This window comes from Pleuronectes platessa, chromosome 17 (assembly GCF_947347685.1).
Source record: "Pleuronectes platessa chromosome 17, fPlePla1.1, whole genome shotgun sequence".
NCBI lineage: Eukaryota > Metazoa > Chordata > Actinopteri > Pleuronectiformes > Pleuronectidae > Pleuronectes > Pleuronectes platessa.
This window is the reverse complement of record NC_070642.1, coordinates 8,782,357-8,802,498: the sequence shown is the minus strand read 5'-3', so window position 1 is coordinate 8,802,498 and position 20,142 is coordinate 8,782,357. Positions and strand designations below refer to the sequence as shown.

The following is a 20,142-nucleotide window of genomic DNA, read 5'->3' as shown; positions in this document are numbered from 1 at the left end:
TCGCCTGTGCAACAGCAGAGATCTTGTTTGGAAATAAGTCTTGATTTTATGTCCAGTCCTGCACCAACAGGGGGCAGCCTACACTCATCCACTATGGAAAACATGTTATTGGCCACAGTAAATAAAAGACACTTGTTGTGACACTTCTGTCATGAAGCAATTTTCTCTTTCTTTTCTAAAAGTTGACTCCTTTTATCCCGTGCCAGATATTCATGTCATCTCTGAAAGTGATACAAAAAAAGGAGTTCCAGTCATGTGAGTTATTGCAGGAATTGACATTTATTGACGCTGTAGACTCTAGGATTCTTTACTGTGGTTTTAGCATATAGGCAGAAAGAAAAGAAACACTATAGATGTTTGTTAAAAAAGACCAAATCAAATCACCATGCAGAAAAACGTGGCACATTTCAAATCAAATGCCATATATATAGAATATTTATATATAGAAAGTATTCAAAATTGTATCATGGCTTCAAATCAGTTCCTAGAAAAAAGGACACTTTTAAAAACCATACTTTGATTTATTATTATTATTTTGACCCATTATTTGAGAGAGCAGAGGCGCATGGCGGGCAGCCTCAGAAATGTTCTAATTTGGAACAAATAACGATAGAGGTGGGAGAGCCCAAGCTGTCAGTCATTAAATGGACCTATCTGATCCATTCAACATGACTCAGCAGTTCCAGACAGCGATCCCATCTCTATCTGACACCTGGCAATAAATACTGTGACGAACAGCGTTTTGTTCATTCTGACATCAAGAAATACTCATTTTTAAATGTTAGTGTTTTTCAAAAAAAGACATCTAAGGGAAGACTTATCTCTTGTATTCTAAGAAACAACAACTTTAAGAAACATGCGCTGCGTAAACACACCTGCTGAATCCATGACTACAGAAAAGGTCAGAGCAGAAGAAATCAAATAAAAAATAGACCTTTTCATCTACTGACGATATAAAACCAAAGAACTCAGAGCGATCCCAAAAAGGAGTCAGAACTGAACCTGGGGGGAGGTTTTAGTATTTGGTCTTGAAATTTTTATCAGCATTAATGGGACGAGGCTTTTAGCATGGATTCAGCAAATGTCTTCAGCTTTCTTCAACCGTGCTGCAACCAGGGTTCAAACAACAGAAGAGAGGATTCACAGGCAGATGCTACAGCTGCAAGAGAAGCTTTCATTTTCCTTTTACACACCCACATGCACACACACTCACTCACTCTCACACACTCGCTCTCTCTCACTCTCTCACACATACACACACTCTCACAGTCACAGATGGGCAAAGGTAAAGCTGTAGCCCTCCCAACCTGAGAAAATGATTGTCGAGCATGCACACAGCATACAATTTTAGTTAATTTCACAAAGTAAGAAAAGTGATCGATCCAATAAACTCATGGATGGTTTGATTCCAAATGGCCTTGATACATTTCCGGACGTTACACAGAAGGAGGAATAATAGCGAATCACCTGGAAGAGAATATTAATAATAATAATTAAAAAAAAATGAAAGTTAATAACCCAAACCCTGTTTAAGGTCCGGCAGCGTGTGCTTTTTCGAACTAGATTATTGATCACATGGCCACGCTAGAATACAAAACAGATAAAAGTAAAATCAACAATAACAATGAAGTAGTGCCATGGTTTTATACATAATATACACAAGTTAACAGTGATCTCTAGACTTCATTATCCATAGTCTCATGAGCAAAAAGGCGCTAGGTCACAGTGGGTTTCACTTGGTTAACACTTTAGAATGCTACTGCTAGTTACACTCGCTGACCACTAGGGGGAGGGCGATACATGTGACAGGGGGTAGGGTCTCTATGGGAGGTACAGTACTATCACGACTTCTCCGAAGATACGGCCACGACGCTGCCTTCACGTCCAAACGTGTGAGAACACTCCGCCCCCTGCGGCCGAATGACTCCTGTGCTTGAAACCATGTCACAGCGCTGGCTTTGTGTAGCGTAGCTTTTGCTCTGAAGGACTACAAGTGGTGTGTGTGTGTATGTGTGTTTGTGTGTGTCTGTAGGGGTTTTACAGGAGAGATCGTCGTGGAGCTGGTTAGCTTCGGAAATGCGACAAAGAAAAGTGGCGAATCAGTGAAACTAGCTGCCAGTAGTCAATGTAAGCTCTGAGAGATTAAAAACATGGAAAGTACATGTGACTAACAGGTCCGTTTATGTGTCTATCTTAGCCCGTGTCGATAGCGTGCTGGTTGAAGGAGCGCTGTAGGCAGTGGGGAGCACGGCATTATGGGTCCTGGTAGTAAGAGGTGGTTTCAGGTGAGTGCAGGTGCTGTAGATCCCCATCTCTCTCTCTCTCTCTCTCTCTCTCTCTCTCTCTCTCTTTCCCCCTCCATCTCTCGCCGGCTGCTGTGCTACAGCGGCCCTTTGAACTGGTTCCCAGAGAGGTGCTGTCTGACGGACAGCTTTGATCCCGCCGCATCTCCCAGCTTCCTCCACACCACCTGCAAAACACAAGCCGAGAGAGAGAGAGAGCAGGTGAGAGGGGGAAGAGGAAGAATGAGGAGGGAGACGTGCGGAAAGAAAGGGAGACAGGCAGAGGCTCCGCATGAAAATAGGATTTTCCTCTTCAAGAGTGACAACTTCAAATGCTCACAGTTGGACTTTGAGCTGCAAAGACGCGAAACACACACACACACACACACACACACACACACACACACACACACACACACACACACACACACACACACACACACACACACACACACACACACACACACACACACACACACACACACACACACACAGATTACAGAGGAGCTATCTCCGTATCCATCCTCTGTCTCTGCGAGGCTTCTCTCTGCTGCTGAGTGAGAGTGAGGGAGAGAAAGGGGCCCCGGGGACCCCAGTGATATTACAGAGGTACCATTGTAGTGCTCCCCAGATTCCTGGCCTGTAACATACCTCCGCCGGGCCCAGATAGCCCTGGCTCTCATTTTCTCTCTCGCTCTCTTTTTCACTCTAATCAGCGAACCTTTTTATCCCGGATCAGGCCTTTCAGCACCAACAGAGAAAGATAGAGGGAGACGAGGGGGGAGAGGAAGAATGGAGGGGTTGAGGCCGAGGCTGGTGGGGGCTGGTGCTGCTCCAGTCTAATTGCTCTGACAGCTCAACTACGAGCCTCTTCTTACTCAGGGCTTCCAGTTTAGAGTTGGCTTCGGAGCAGGGGAGGTGGGCGTGGGGAGCGGGGAGTGGGCGAGCGAGGCACAGGGATAGGTAGAGAGAGAGAGAGACAGAGGGAGAGAGACGTGCCCGGGACACTTCTGCAAGTGTCATTCCGAACCAAGTGAGTGTGAATGAGGCTTCGCTCATTAGCGAGAGCAGCTCAGAAACCCGACCTAATTTGCATCCAGCGGAAAAGAACTAAAAACACTGACACACAGAGCAAACGGGAACAATATGGACATGAGTTGCTCTTTTTTGCGGCAGAGGGGTCAGCAGGAGAAGAATATTCAGGTGTTGCTCTTACGTTGCACATCTCTCGCACGATGGCCTTCTCTTTCTCACTGAGATCGTCCTCGTAGTCCTCGGGAGCCTGCTTGTCCAGGTTCTCGTGGACCTCCAGCACCTGAGGGCAGACACAGAGATTAGAGTGAGTGTGAGTGTGTGTGTGTCCACTGATTGGATACGTTACATTAATAAATGCATGTGGTTTAAGCAACATTTTAGGCGAAGTTGTATGAGAGCTGTATAATCTAAGATTTCAAGAATAATGTTGAGTAATTATGAGAGTAGAGTCGTTGTTCCTGTCCTTCTAGATCCAACACCTCAAACCAGTCTCATTGTTTCTTGAGAAACTATGAAGCCCTTTTGAATATCATGCAGATGTGACCGACGATAAAGTCGACCAATACCAAACATTTCCTCCTCCTCAAAAGAAACAACTTCCTCCATTCTTCAGAATAGACTCAGGTTCTTACACAATAACTTAAGTCCTGATACTTATACGATAATGTGGTGCTGCTGTGACAGAAGGTTTTTGTAATTTGTAAAACTTATACTTAAGTTATATTTAACAAGATGCTCCACATCTCTAATTTTTACATAGGCGACAGGTGGATCTTCAGATATCCCCCCCTCTGAAATAGCACCTTTTCTATGACTTTACTTTCAAAGTCTATGATTTTCTTTACCCTTTTAAGCGGAACTTAAACTCTGTCAAAAAAAAAAAAATCGGATTTAGGACTTTGAAACAACTTTTTACAGCAGTGTCAGTTTTGCATTTGACAAAAGATATTAAAGTAAAGTCAGGACTTCTGATTGAGATTGTTTTGGTGTTGTGCTCACTGACAGCTTTTCCTCTGGTGAGAGAAACAATTGACCAATCAGAGCACGCATGTTCCTACATAGCTCGCTCCATCTACTAAAAACATGTAATAAGCACAGACGAGATCTACGTCGCTTTTCATGATCAAAAAGCTCTTCGATCGATTTGAAATATTATGAATTAACGTCCTCTATGATCAAGGAATCAGAAACAGTGTCAACAAGAACCAACGTTTCCTTTAAATGAAAATAACTGTGGTACCTTCATGGCGTGCACCACAGCCTCTGGCTTCTGGACACAGGACAAGTAGCCTGTGGCAGGGGAGGACTCGCTGGTGGGGAGACGTCCAGTTCCCTGAGAAGAGATAAAGAAAAGAAAATGATTTATTTTGTGCTAGATGGTACACGGATTGCGAGAGGATGTGACCTCTGGAGGACATGCTCTGCAGACTGCCACATCTGCTGTCACACACGGTTTACCCCCGACTCCCCCCGGCGTCACACGAGCACCGACTCTCACCGAGCTCTTCGTTTGACCCACGTCCGAGACACTTTGCTCGGTTATGAAAACCTAAATAAATAAAACAACACTCTCTCCATATCAGTGTGTGTTTGATTTATCAGGAGAGATTTCTTTCTCTGTCGAGCTGAAAATACCATCCCCTTCATCCCGGCTCAGATCACCTCGCGCCTGCTTGTGTTTTCCTTCCCCTCCCTTTCTTTTTTTTTGCATCCACCATGTTGTCAGCAGCAAGCCAGGTCTGCTACCTGCATGCACACTGTGATTTAACCTGGTGTGATGGGAGCGGCCGGCCAGAAAGAGAAGCAGGGGAGTCGCGCTTGACTCATCCCACCCCCTGGTTAGTTCCAGACAGTGGCTCACTGTTCGAGAGGGACACAGAGATCGCTGGGACACACAAAGGCAACATTCACAGCAACCTGGCATCGGGGCCATAGCCTGATTAGACACAGCTCCGTGACTCTGTTAGCCAGGGTTCAATTCTCCGCTCACTACCATTGCATTCGCCACCCCCCCCCCACCCCCCCACACTCTTTGGGTGCCAGAGAGAGGCCACAAAAACCAACAGAAACAGATAAAATAATAATAACTGTTGCTTGAGGCCAAGAGGGATGGTGTGTGGAAACTGTCCGTTCACATCACATCAGCCGCATGAAAAGTTGATGTTTCCCTGGTCCTGAGGGAGGTGACCTGACACATGCTCACCTGACAACCACAGGAAACAACCGTTTGTCTTACATGTGCCTTTATAATCAGCATTTATTTATTCCGGGGGTGGGAATTCTTATATTCTTGAGAGAGAGAGGGAAAAGGGTAGATGCGTTTTTATTCCATGGGTTTTCAAGAGCATCGATATAAGAGGACTGGTGAATATAATAAAAAGGTTCATGTGAATTGTGGTCGTTAATTGCCCAAAAAAAAAGATCTGTTCAGCAACACACAAAAGAATCAACATGCAAAAACAAGTTTTCAAAACACTCCCTACTAACAGCCAGGGCAGAGCGTGTATTCTCTTTTTTTTGGGTGGCTGTGACTCAGGAGGTAGAGCGGGTTGTTCACTACCCAGAAGGTGCGTGGTCCATTCCCCCGCAGCTCCGCTCTGCATACCAGAATGTCCTTGGGCAAGACACTGAACCATTGCCCCTGAAGTTTGATGAATGATAGAGATAGGGCTGCAGATAGATGCACTGTATCAACCGTAATGAGCCTAGCCTTTTTAAAGACTAGAAAAACTTATTTGAATTTTAAAATGTTTTTTTCTTTCATTTTTACAGTTGAAATTTTTAAAGAAAATAAAGCCAAACTTGAATTTATGGGCATATGGAAGATTCTCTTTTGTTGCAACGCATACAAAGTATCTTTCATTCATTGTATATATTTGTATTTATTTTGTTATAATTGCCTCTTTATTTTTTTGATCTATTTATTACTGACCTGTTTGGGAGTTCTTTTTCCTCATAGGTTTTTGTGAGCTTTAAAATAAAAATACTATATGTGCAGTTTCAGTGGAAGTCAAAAAGCTCTTAACAGATGTAATCTCATTTTTAAACCATGTTAGAATTTATGGATAATGAGTAATGTCTAGGGTTGTAGCTTCATATGACAGCACCTCATTATTCAAGGGCCACATCAAACACACACGATTTACAGAATAAATCCCCCTGTTAAACACATTCCCCACTGTGTGTGTATATCTTCTTGTTTAAGGTCATAACGACAAGTTCTTACATCCTCCTCTCGTCTGTGGGTTAAAGCTGTAAAGGGAACTATGAGGACACTGCCAGTATCACTGTGTTGAACTTTTCTGTTTACTCTACGCTGCAGCTCAACGCAGTAAAGGAAAGGATTTGGACAGCAGCGCGGAGGCAGCTCAGAGCAATGTTTACTGCTCATATGGACGTACACTTGGTTACGGCTCGCCTGCATAAACACGCCTGATTCAGGCTGAGGGAGGCGGGGGGGAAGCAAACGCTGTCAGAATCAATGGTTTGTAGTTTGATCACACAGAATCTGGATGCTTTTTTTTCCCTTCTCCTTTTCATCTTTCTCGCTTGTTTTCTGTTTGACACTATCACGCTCGCCCGCCCCTCTGACCTGAAACTGGGCCTGACTGAGAGACACAGGACTAGATATAAAGGATGAGCTGATGGATCAGGATGGGTTCCAACAACATGACTCCAGTTCACTGAGGTTCTGCTGCTGTAGCTGCCACATCGCTCAGCTTTCTCTCCCTCGTTCTTTGTCACCATCCAAGGCCTTTGTTGAACTTGAGCCACTTAACACTTCACAGAGATGTCACGACAACAAAGACGTGAATCGCTGACGCTGCACACAACTGATTTGACAGGACTGTCTGGTGTTTGTGCAGATTAAAACATATGATAAACTGATTTATTAGAATACAATATAATAATTATTATCATCGTCATTACTACTGTTACCTGGTGCTAACAGCCATTCTGACAGATCTTGTTCCTGGTCTCTCTCATTTCTGTCTCCGCCCCCCCTCTATCTTCTCTCACCTCCTTTCCATCCACTTCTCTTCTTTCACATTTTTTCTCTGCTCAACCCAAACAGTCGAGGCCGATTGAGCCTGGTTTCTTCCAGTGGAAGGGTAGTACATAATATAATATAATATAACACAATATAATATAATATAATAATAATATTGTAACATAAAACAGGCTCCACCCTAATTCGGGAAACTATTTTGGCTAAAAGTGACTTTCTGTACAGGGAGCTTGAGCACTCGCTCCCACGAATTCTGTGACTTAATTCATTTTTAAGAAATAATTTTCTGCTACCATTAATTTGTTTAAAATATTTCATTAACAGAGAGAAATATGGACAAACTTGTTGGCTCCAACCTGACAGCCTAAGGGTATTATTTTCTTGAATTGATAACAATTAATTGTGAAAACACAACTTAATCCAAGAAGAAGGACAATCAGGACTAAAATATGTTGTCATTAGGAAATATTTCTATATTTCAGTATATTTGGGTTACACTTACTATTTTCTTCCAATTTTCCTGTTATTATAATTTCCAGAAAATAAGAAACAGTTTAGAGGGAGTTCCTGGGTACACGGTTACAGTGGATTAAATATGACTGACAATGTCAAAATGATGCCAAATGTCAAGGCGCCAAAATTCACAGCTCAAGTCAATATCATGACCTTGTTTTATGTGTGGAATTAAACGCTGGCAGAGACCACCATCCACATAATTGGCAGTTTATCCTTCCTCCTGCTGGGAGAGACCTTTGTGGGGTCAAGGTTCACGGACGTTATTAAGCGAGGAGGAGACGGGCGTGACCCACAAGCTTAAAAAGGTGCGAGCTGGCCTGCGCCTCACACTGGGCCTGTGATTAAAACATAATATTGATTTTTTACACAGGGAAGATTTAGTCCTGCGGGTAGCGGCATAGCCCGACTCTGACCTTGCTTAAGCAGTCAGAAAACAATTATCCAGCCTCTCCTCCCCAGACACCGGCAGGGTCAGGGGTGGGCGGTGGATTGTCGAGAATTATTACTTTCATAGCGGGATTCGATTCAAACCGTCTCCTCAGGGCACGGGGGGGGAGGATGGAGCTGAAAGGCCAGGATGAGGGAGTGAGAGTGGGGAAGGCTGACTCCTGTCTCCATCTTACTCGCTCTTCTTCCCATTATCTTTTCCCAATCCATCTTATTTTCTTCCTGCTCCTCCCTCTCCTGCTTTCTTCCTGTTTGTGTTCGACATGGTGTCGTGTAAGCGAGAGCAATCTTGCATGTCTGGGTATAATTGGAGAGTTAGCAGTAAAGTGAATTAGAGCTGACATGACTTGATTCCACTGTGGGGGCACGAGTACAGTCCTCCCTGCAATTAAGTCTGTGTGGGCCCGTGTGCAATTAAACCCAGGCTCTATACCACATTTGTTATAAGCAGAGTGATAGTGTTGATCTTTGACTGCTGGAGAGGAGAGATATGAGTGGGTGTGTGCCCCCCCCCCGTTGTGCATCAATGTGAGTCCTTGTATGCGTGTACCCTGCTTGTATGCATGGGCCTGTGTGAACTTGTGCGTGTGTACTGACCATGTGCATGGCGTCCTGGCGCTGGGGCAGTGAGGACAGCTGGGACTCGGAGTGGTAGAGGGTCATTCCCTTCCTCAGGACGCGGAGGTCACCTGGGTTACACTGCTGGACACAAAACAAACATATCATTAAAAAACAAACTCGTGGCGATGCTTAAAATCTAATTACCCCCAGCAAGGGGGTCATGCTTTCACTCTGTTTATCCTTCTGTTAGTTAGTTAGCAGGAAAACGCAACAACTCCTGGACAGAAACTTGGTGGAAGGATGCGTTACGGGTCAGGAAAACACCCATTGCATTTTGTTTTGCTTTCTCTGCAGCGTTTTCCCACAGAATGAATTCCATCGATGGCAGCAGCGGGGTTATCAGGTGCACATGCATGACCGTCGCTCTATTGCCCAACAGACTCCCGAGTGACAGGAACAGAGGCTAACAGAGTTCTGGCTTGAGAGAGACAGAGAGAACAGCATTGAATGCCACTTAGGGGAACGTGCAGAAACGCAGCTGAGGTCGGACTGCCTGCGTGGACTCAGACGACCTAATGCAGAGAATGGCTCCACATACAACTACACAATGCAGCAATGGAGCAAAACACCAGCTAATAAATCATTTCTGTTTTTATGAGAAGTGTAAACTAGTATTTGGTTTACTGTCTACAAAGGACATGGCAGGTTTTATATATATAGTATATACACTGATACTATAGGGAAAGCCGCACAGATGTTTGATATCTAACAAGTCGGCCAGTAACGCCTGTCAGGTTGATTTATCATAGCTCTGCACTAGAGTGGAGACACTTTTTCAAAGATGAACGCGACAGAAGGTTTGAGATAAAACCTCAATTTGAAAGGCAAACACTGAACATTAAATCATTTTGAATGCTTACATTTAAAACCACATTAAATGAAACTATAAAAATCCTGTGCTAAAACAAATGCATAAAAAACGCTGCCAGTAAAACATTTATTGCTGCCAGTGTTTGTCTGGCACCACTGTGCATATTAACATCCTCGGTGATGGTTCATTACAGGCTGCAGTTCCCCCCGCCCCCCCTCCACCACACTGGCACCTGCCTGCACTCGCATTGTCAGTCGGACGCCATCGCTCCGAGCACTTCATTTGCGGAGCTGATTTTTATTTGTTGTGGCTGTCTGCATAAAAAGGCCCTTCAGAGCACCGGGGCCGTATCACATTGTGCATCATCAAGGGCCATTACGCCGGGACAGTGTTCCCAAGATTTGTCCTCATTAGCAGCAAAAGACCACTGGTTCCTGGAGGCAGTAACCAGCCCTCGCTCCTCTCTGTGGGCAGGGACACAGCAACACCACTGTTCCTTATGACATTTCCTCGTGTCACGCACTAATGTTCCCTCTGTGCGAGGAGCGGTGCGACAACACACGTGATGCCGGGGAGCACTCGGGCTATATATAACCCAACGAGCTGTGGGTGAACGTCTCTGAGTGCGTGGACATCGTGCTGTCTGCCGCTGTATTCCCTCGGTGCCACATACACTCAGGTGCACGCTCATACATCCGTTTTGCTCATACTCGGAATTCACCTCGTCTTCTCTGCCCTTCCATGTCCCCCGTCCTCTCGGCTCTTCCAGCTCAGTGTCCTCTCAGTGTTACCCTAACCTTTCCCAATCCCTCCCTTGGCACGTCTTCATCTACCCTCTGGGTTTTTCACAATCATGCTCTCAATTCTGGGCCTTTTCTAGCATCTTTTTGCCATTTCGGGCTCTCGGCTTTGTTCCTTGTGTAGGTTATTTCTGAAAGGGTGACCTAAACAATATCTCCTTATGAGACTACATTTAAATCTCCTAGATCCCGATTTTTATTTGGATTTGCACCATATTTCTCAGTCCACAGATTCTCATTCAGATCCATGAATTATGAAAACATAACCTCCTGGACGCATGTGGGAAGAAGACCTGCTTTGATCAGAAGGAGTTTTCTGACTAATGCATATTTCCTGGGAAGTCTAGTTTTACAAACAAACCAACATGTCTCCAACTTTCCTTCCTTCCCTGAATTGACCTTGGCCACTGAGACCAACAAAGCTATTTGTTTGCCAGACAGCTGGAAACAAGTATCTTCTCGGTTAAAGCTCGGGCCCCTCCGTCTATCCATCCATCACAGTGTGCTTGGAGCTGAAGGGGAGAGGCTGTGGATGACATGCATCAGTTCCTACATGAGTTATGAGAGGCAGCAGTGATGCAGCCTACGCAAAATTCTGTAAAGTTAATTTGACTAACCCACACTGGGTACTTCACTGGGTAGTCTGAAATGATTTGTTTCCTTCTCAAAATTAAGCCCTATATGGTAATACAAGAATAATTATTCCTGTACTACTGTACTTTATTATGCAAATACATATTGTTGTGCCAGAGACATGCGTCCTAAGCTTCTGTGCCCTATACACACTAATGAAAACTTATAAAAACATAAATACTGGAGTCAGTCTCAGCTGTCAATTATTAAGTTTAACCCATTTCTATAGCATTACATAACTAATTAAAACCAACTCACCAGAAAAAAATAGCACTGAACATAAATCAGTGTACAAGACTATCTACAATGACAGAAACAATCTGTGAGAACAATGTATTTGACATGTACTTTGACCTTTTAGATTGGTCCTTGTCCCATCAGCAGGATTTATAACTTATATTGCAGGCAGCCACCAGGTGAGGCTTTCCAGAGGCTTCGGCTTTACTTTTGGGGAGTGGTCATTTCCTTCATCTGAAGAAAGACTCTGGTTCTTCTTCCCATGTCTTCTGTGAGGGTTTTCCCTCAGTACTCCAGCATCCTCCCGCGGTCTAAAGACATGCATACTAACTGGAGACACTAAATTGCCTTTAGGTGTGAATGGTTGTCTCTATGTGTCAGCTCCTTCCCCACCTTGACCCACCAAAGATAAGCTGATGGGTGGATGGACGGACAGATGGATGGATGGATGCATGGATGGTAATGCATCCTCCTAAATGCTAAACAACTTTAAAAGCCCACTGTTTCAAAGACTCTTAATAATTCAGAGTGGTTGCTTTCCTCCCGCTGACATAGCAACAGTTAGTAAACCATGTTCCACTCCATGGTTTTCAAGCTGATCCGAGTCAATAAATCAGTCAATGAATAAAAGCATAATTCATTAACCCCCGTCATCATTCAGGTCCACTGGTTCCCACTGCGGTCCACTCTCCGCAAGATGACTTCAATTACCCTGCAGTTAGTGGACTGGAGTATCATCTGAATCTGACAGATAAATCATTTAATTCTCAGAGTCATGCTGCAGAGCACTTAGTTGCTCAGGATAGAGTGGCAGCGAGCTTGTGGGGAAAACCAGAGTGCCTCACACTTCAGTGACTTAACAGAGACAAGTAACCGTTAAAGGACATGGGGGATCTGAGTGGGAGAAAAGTTCGAAAGAATCTCGTACATGTACGTGATGAAGCATGCTCGTGGTCCTGCACAGACAAACACACACACACACACACACCCTGTTTCTCTCCGTGATTACACCTGTGCTGTGCAGGACTTTGTTCCTTTCTGCCGTGGGACCATGTTATTAACTCTCTCTCTCTCTCTCTCTCTCTTCCTTTTGTCCCCTCTGTACAGTCAAATCCTTCAGCCTGTTTGGAGGGGCAACATTCCTGCGATAAGAGGCTATTGTTGCCTTCAGGCTTAACAAAGTTTCACTGGACCCGTTTCGTAACACAGGAAGTTAGGCAATATGTCCACTGAGGCAACTAATCCATTGTAACAACCCCACCTGAGAGCATTCACACACACATCAGTATAATTGTTGCATAAGAGTCAGGTTAAAAAGTAAACCGGAGAAATGTCGTTATTTGCTGGAGCAAAAGAAATCAAAGTTTATAAGAGACAGAACCATTGAGATGTTTCGGAACTCCAGACAGACGTTTCATCATTCCTCACTCGCGTACAAGTTGTCGGCCATGCATTATGGATGCCTGGTTCTACCTGAGTTGCCTTTGCAGCTTAAATTATTCAGCCCAGAAGACGTCCCGACAAGCCAGGACAAGCATTTGTCATTCATGCACCGGAGCACGATGTAGCATTGGTTCACCGGGGGTGCCTTGTACCAGACAGTGGGTGAGCGGTGCAGACCAGCTCCAAGCGCAGAGAAAGGCTTTCTTGCCAAGATACATGGCCACCTCATTAGCACAGCATGCTAGCAGAGCACACAGGGACCAAAGGACAGGAGTGGACACTGAGGCAGGACCTTTCCATGCAGACTAACTCCTTTGTGAAATGTGCACTGTGTCAGAGCTGATTCAGGTCTGTGGTGATGTTTGAAGCTACTTTGAAGGTTGTTGTACTGGACTGTATTATTACGGATAAAATAATAAATCTAACACAACATGTATCAATATAGCATTAACGATAGAGTATTCAGACTCTGTCACATCGCTCTTTTACCGTGAGATATTTATTTTATTTTAATTTTTTTAATGTTTTTTAATAAATAATCTAACCAGCTGATGGCTGTGGTTTCATATTCAATTTATATTATATGTGGGGGTGGATTTAATCTTCTTATCTAACTTCCAGCAAGAACAAACAAGTTAATTTCAGTCCTTATGAACATTATCGGAGAATTGATGTCTGAATTTCAGCATAAAGTGAACATGTTCATTATTATATATGTCCCCCCCTATAAAAAAGCCCCAAAGCTCAAAGCTGTAAAAAAAGTCCCACCACCGAACACATAAAAGGTGGAAAAAAGGAAAAGCGGATCAACTGGTTGACAAACAGAGAAGTCAAACGAAAGGGGGCGTTTCAGAGAGTTACCTTTTTCGTCTGTATCTGTGATAAGCTATACCGGCTATTAGCCTGGAGAGAGAGAAAAACATGATGATGTACTGGTTCATTACTGGAACGTTGTCATTGGAGTCTTTTTGAGGTTCAGAGATAAACATACAGTTAAAAAAAATGACAAGACAAAGACAAAACACAAAGACCAACGGTCGATTTTAATAAGCAGGTTCATTGTATGTGTCCCAACTGCTTTGAAACAATGAGTAGCACTTCACTGTAGTACTGAGGTGCTGTAAGGATTCCAGCCTACACTCTCTGCCTACGTATTAAATCTGCTGGGAGATAATTGGGGAGGAGAAATAGTTTTTTTTTTTTAAGAATAAAGGCTTCGAATCAAAATGCCTTTTGAACTTTGAAATTAAAACTCAACTGTTTGCAGCCTGAACTGCATTCAGATCAACTGGAAGCCTAGGGATGAAGCAGAGATAACAAATGATATATAAAAGACTACAATCTATATTTACGCTTTTGTGTGAGTTTACAGTTTGTTCCTCCTCAGATGACTTGTTTCCGTGATAAATCTATTTGTGCGGATGTAACACACACACACACCTCTGCAGACTGACATGACCTCCCGGTGAACCAGACAAACTATTTCAAGCCCCCACCCTCCCCTTTCTCACACTCCCACCTCCACCCGCTCAACCCTCCATCCTCCAAATTTTAGAGAAGTCAGAGCAAGGTCAACTTTTGGAGACATGCTTTACCCTGTCACTGTCACTTAAAGCCTCTCTCTCCCTCCCCTCCACCTCCTTTTCCCTCCTCTCATCTCTCCTCCGCTCCCACAGTTCCCCTCCGGGGGCTAACATCGCTGCTCGCTGCCGAGGCTTACTGACTCCCCATGAATTAAACATGGGTAAACATATTCTCCAACTAACAGGCAGGGTGTTGTGAGGGGGTGGCTTCAGAGGAGGCAGCAGGCAGCCACTTCATCTCAAACCGCCGCCGATCACATGCTGCTGGCCGAGTTAGAAAGTTGCACAAGAGTTCAGTGACTGGGCTAATGGCGTGACTCCTGAGTGAGTCTCTCCACTGAGAGTGACGCACATCTGCCGCGGTATAACGTGTGAGCCTCACCTGTGTGAGAAGCTTAGTGTTATCGTCCTCCAGGATCCGCACTTTCGTCTCCAGCTGTCTGATGTAGTTGGAGGAGGGATCTGGAGGAGGGAGGAAGCAGAAAGAGAGCAGAGGTGATTAGCATTTAAAAGACCTCGATCAGAAAACGGGGCAGGGCAGGGCCAGTGGAGCGAACGGACCCCATGCAGCTAGAAAACATTGTTATGCACTTTGAGACTCTCCAGATCAGGTTTGAGGTAGTGGTTCAAGTCTGAAGTTGGAATATGGGGAATATGTTGTCTTCTTATTAACATGAGCTTTTATTTTGAAACTGCAACCAAAAAAGTACACACACACACACACACACACACACACACACACACACACACACACACACACACACACACACACACACACACACACACACACACACACACACACACACACACACACACACACACACACACACACACACACACACCTAACTGTTTACTATGAATGAACGCACTTAACCAAATTATTTCAAATAGCCTCAGCAGCCACATGAGAAATAAAGGATAAAATCTACTTAAGTATTTAAGTAGTACGCAAATAACTTTTAAATAATGTGTACGTTGTTTTACAATTAGGCAACTATGTTAGTCCAAAAACGTTTAAGGTAACAGGTAACAAGAATTTAGAGAACGCTAATGTTTAACACAATAACTGTATATAAAGACACATCTTCCTCCTTCTGTATAAACAATAAGCCAAACATCTTGGATGCGGGTGCTGCCATCTTGGGGATGTCAAGCAGAGTGGAGCTGTGTCACCCTAATGTCAAGGGTCAAGCGCTGAGCATTCCCACCCAGATTAGCAGAGCTTGACCTAACTTTTGACCTCACGCTCGCCTGTGGTCTCCCAGTTGGTTCCACACTTTCTCTTTGCCTCTCGTTCATTCAGTGAGAAACATGTGACATCGCTGTGTTTTTTTTTTTTTTAAACATGTCACAAAACTGTTTCTTTCTGTAGACACCTGACAAACCGTGGCCTAATTTCACCACAGCAACACAAGAGCAGAGCTGATCCGGATACCGCAGCACTGTGCGTTAACGCGACTCGGAGGGTTCAAACCAGGGACAGCGACTGTGTGAAGAGTGGAGGTGCAGTTTGACTTTAGTAGGTGCCACGCAGCTTGTTATCTGAAAAGCCATGTTTAATTTACAGTGAGATCAAAGCCGAGCTGTGCACAGGAAGTGCACGTCAGCAGCAGCAGCGAGTGAGGAGCAACAACACTGTGCACACAGATGGATTTTGTTTTGTTTTCTTAGAGGAAGTACAGAGAGACTGAGAGAGGAGACGGAGGAGATGTAACAAAGCCGGTGGGGAGGTTGCTGATGAAAATGACGGGTTGAGTAAGATGCCGATGAGAAGCCGGTGCTGTAGGGTATTACACACACACGCGCGCACGCACACTAAATCACAACTTGTTGCAGTGACGCAAGTCAGTGACCTTGGTTTTACCCGACCAAGTTTTTTATAACCTAGCTGATGAGGTCTTTGCGACCAGGGGGCACTATTCTGCAGAAACAACTATCACACACACTTAGCAGCAGCCTGGATTGTGTAGATTTACAATGACACACTCTTGGTCACAAATAAAAGCTACAACATGTTTTCCGAGTTTCAAACGCAGTGAGGAAACTGGTCTCAGACTTTTACACCCCAAAGTAGATGCATGTTTAAGTGTGTGTTTACATGCACTCGTGTGTTTACAAAGCTACTTTTGACGATGCAGTAAATGCATTTTTTTTTATTCAATAACCTAATTTCTAAACAAATTGAATATAACCCAGTTTTCATAGAATAAATAAAAATAGATCCTGGTTAAGTGCATATAAATATAAGATATTAATAGGCATCACTCCATCCTCAAAATAAACAGATCTGATTATTAAAAGGATTTGTTAATATATGATGTCCTCTCAAAATCAGTGGGTTTTCATTACTAAATAGCAGATTATTTTTTTAATTCGGACACGTACACTGTGTGTTGTCTCAGTACACAGCCTGTCCTCCCACTCCACAATCAGTCCAGATGCACCTTCAACACTTGAAAGAGGCCGGCTAAATAACAAAAATATTACAGGAGAAATCTGATCACTGACTACCTGAATGTAAACAAATCTTTTACAGATTTCCAGGCTGGCTTTCATAATCCTGTTTGTGATGGTGCTAACACACTGTTTGTGAAAGCAGACACAAAGAGCGGCCCCAGCGGGACCCGCAGGCCTGTTTGTGTCCGGCCCTTTGACTCTTGGGCGAGCCGGTGTCTCTGTCCACGAACGGGTGGACAGAGGCTGCAGTGACCAGAGCCGCTAATCCTCTCTTCCTGCCCTGTGACACTCTAATCTGGATTCATCTGCTGCCCTGACCTGCGGCCAAGATCTCAAGCCGATTAGGTCGACGGTTCCTCAGCCTTCAGTCAACACCGGCCCACTCAAACAACAAAGGGAGAAGCCTCGGAAAGAAAGAAGGAGAGGGAGGACGGAAAATGAATTCTGATCGCTCTGGTGTGTATGTTAAGATTACTAACAGATGGAGATCTTTCTGTCAGTAATCCAATAAACTCCAAAGTCATTCCGAGTCGGTCGGGCTCATTTTATTTTTATCTCCTAAATGAATTGAAAAATTAATTTACGCACTCAAATGTAAATATCGATATATAGCTCGGACATATAGCCAGCTAGAATTAGACTGAAGTGAGGAATCCAACTGCTATAAGCGCTGTGTCTTCACATCTCCCACAGAGCACCGTGCCTCCCTTCCACTGCCAATCTATAAGCCTTTGATGTGTTATGGGGGGGTTATGTTAAATCTCGCAGCGCATCACGCATGGCATTATTAAGTAGTGATGCTTAAATATGTGTAGATCTGCCGTGGGAACATTCGCAGGAACACACGACATGCACCGAATGCCTCAACACACACACACACACACACACACACACACACACACACACACACACACACACACACACACACACACACACACACACACACACACACACACACACACACACACACACACACACACACACACACACACACACACACACACACACACACACACACACACACGGGTGAAGCCAGCTTGTCACCCTCTCTTCAACAACCGACTCCAGAGAGTCATCCCGGTGGGAGAGGGGGGTCAGGTTATTGAACCACACCACTGCTACATCTCCTTTTTTATTACACACAACCGCCCCTCAGGCTTCACATCCTCTCCTCACCGCTCCCTCATGAAGCTGGAGGAAAAGCCAGCAGATCACACAGGGATGGTATAGCCGAGCCAAAAATAATTAAATATAATTATATATATATATATACTATATTGAGAGAGAAGTAAGAAGAGAGAGTGGGAAACCTCTCAAGTACAAGGGAGCTATTTTTATCTTCTTAAGTGTTGTTTACCCAAATGAATTGAGCTGATGTATGCTCATGTGCGAGGTTGTGTGTGTGTGTGTGTGTGTGTGTGTGTGTGTGTGTGTGTGTGTGTGTGTGTGTGTGTGTGTGTGTGTGTGTGTGTGTGTGTGTGTGTGTGTGTGCGTGCGTGCACAGGACAAAAGGTGACGCAGACAATGGCGTGAGTCCGTCCCCCTCGCCATGCGTCACTGTACATCACGTCAGGGCCACCATGACCCACTTCTGGTGGCCACTCCTCTGCCCTGCTCCCTTCCCTCCGTTTCATTCCAACCCTCCACTTTTAACTGCTCCTTCCATTGTCTTTCCTTTTCTACCCTCAAAACAAATGCAAGCTTTCGAGTAACTGACCCATTAGTGAACTTTGCTGGTTGGTGACGTTGTCGTCTGGGTTTCTATGTTAAACAGAAGCTCCCAAAAAAGTTGTGTGTGATCATTCACAGGTCATGACCTCCACTGGCCCTTCTTTGTTTTTCTACTGTGCTCCAAACCCCCTTCACCCATCTGTCCATCATCGCAGCCCCTTCTGCACTGCATTGTCTGGGTTGTTTTCCTAAGATACAACCACAAGGAGTGAGGCACAATTCTCCATCCAAAATGAGAATGAAAACCACTGCAGTATTAAAACAGTGTGAGAGGGTTGACCACGGTGTGTTTAAAGACCTGCTGCATGAGCAGGAAAGTTTTTAATCTTGGAAAACAGTCCGTACTCAAGGTCCACGTACGACTCGGCTGACCTAAATACTTCAAAGCTGCAAAGCTTTGACCACTGCTCTGGTAATCAACATGCAGTATTTGAAATACTGCATTTTGTTTTGTTTTTGTTTATAGCCCATGACATAAGGAATAGCAATTTAATATTATTCATTATGCAACAACATTAATTAGTATTAGTTTGTAAGACAACAATATTTTTCGTCTTAGCACTGACACTCAGCTTGTAACTGAGAGAAGCTGATTGGGGAAATCATTGAGAGAGATTTTTGGTTTTGGTCAGTCGAGGGGATTCGTTGACAGTAACGGGAATCCAAAACACTGCCAGCCTTAGAATTTCAATATGAAGAAACTAGAATGAGTCCCATTCCCGGGAAATGAGGGGAAATATTTCCTGGTTCCGCCCCATGATCTGGGTCTTCTCCAAAATTAAATTGGTTCTTACATGACCCATACTGCACCCTTTAACCAAGTTTCATAGTAATCAGTTTTGTAGTTTTTGTGTAATCGTGCTTACAAACCAACAAAGTATATGTCTTGAAGTAACTGCGATAAGGTTTGATTCCTTATAATACACTTTTACATTAAAACTCTTTTGAGGTGCGAGCGATACAATTCTCCTCCTTACATTTCTAGTTCCTCCATCCCTACATCTGTTCTCTTTGTCACGCCCTTCCTATACATGTCTCAATTCCCAGTGTGGGTCAGAGAATGGGAGCGGGTTTATTGGAGGTCAGACCAGGCCAGTCTTTATGGAGCACATACAGGCAGAAGGGTGTTGCAAGAATAAGCCTGGTTAGCTATTAGACGTTGCAATATATATACTTGTTATTTAGCTGGTATTGGCAGGAATGTATATTACAGCACAACCAGCCTCCACACTGTTGACTCTAAGGTCGTTCATACATCAAAAGCTTTGGTAAAACAGTATAGTTAAAAAGGACTCAGCATTGGAATCCCCTCATGTTTTCGAGTCGGATCCCTCGGCTGTTTAGAAGCCTGCAGTGTACAGAATCACTCTGCTTCTATTATTCCTGGCTCGGCTCCGGCTTTCATCTCCCATTCACAGCTGTATCGCAGTGTTTTAGCACAGAAACATGGATATTCTCTCAAAAAATGAGTGTGTACTGTGTGTGCCGGGTATGAGCAAGCGCCTATGTGCAGCATTTGTACAATAGGGAGTGCCCG

The 20,142-nt window shown here is 44.3% G+C and overlaps 1 protein-coding gene across 4 annotated transcripts in view; it reads right to left on the bottom strand.

Annotated features, from left to right (window-relative positions):
* Positions 1-260: 260 nt before the first annotated feature.
* Positions 261-20,142, bottom strand: part of ccdc85cb (coiled-coil domain containing 85C, b) — a 48,251-nt gene continuing 28,369 nt past the window's right edge. Inside the window, exons 2-7 of one of the 4 annotated variants that reach the window (XM_053445389.1) lie at positions 14,800-14,879; positions 13,696-13,737; positions 8,887-8,991; positions 4,558-4,650; positions 3,499-3,597; positions 261-2,470 (exon numbers count right to left, since the gene is read on the bottom strand). In XM_053445389.1, the coding sequence (XP_053301364.1) occupies positions 2,381-2,470; positions 3,499-3,597; positions 4,558-4,650; positions 8,887-8,991; positions 13,696-13,737; positions 14,800-14,879 (509 nt within the window). In that variant the 3' untranslated portion in view covers positions 261-2,380. The remainder of the gene's footprint in view (positions 2,471-3,498; positions 3,598-4,557; positions 4,651-8,886; positions 8,992-13,695; positions 13,738-14,799; positions 14,880-20,142) is intronic. The other 3 variants (XM_053445390.1, XM_053445391.1, XM_053445393.1) reach the window with 3 other exon arrangements.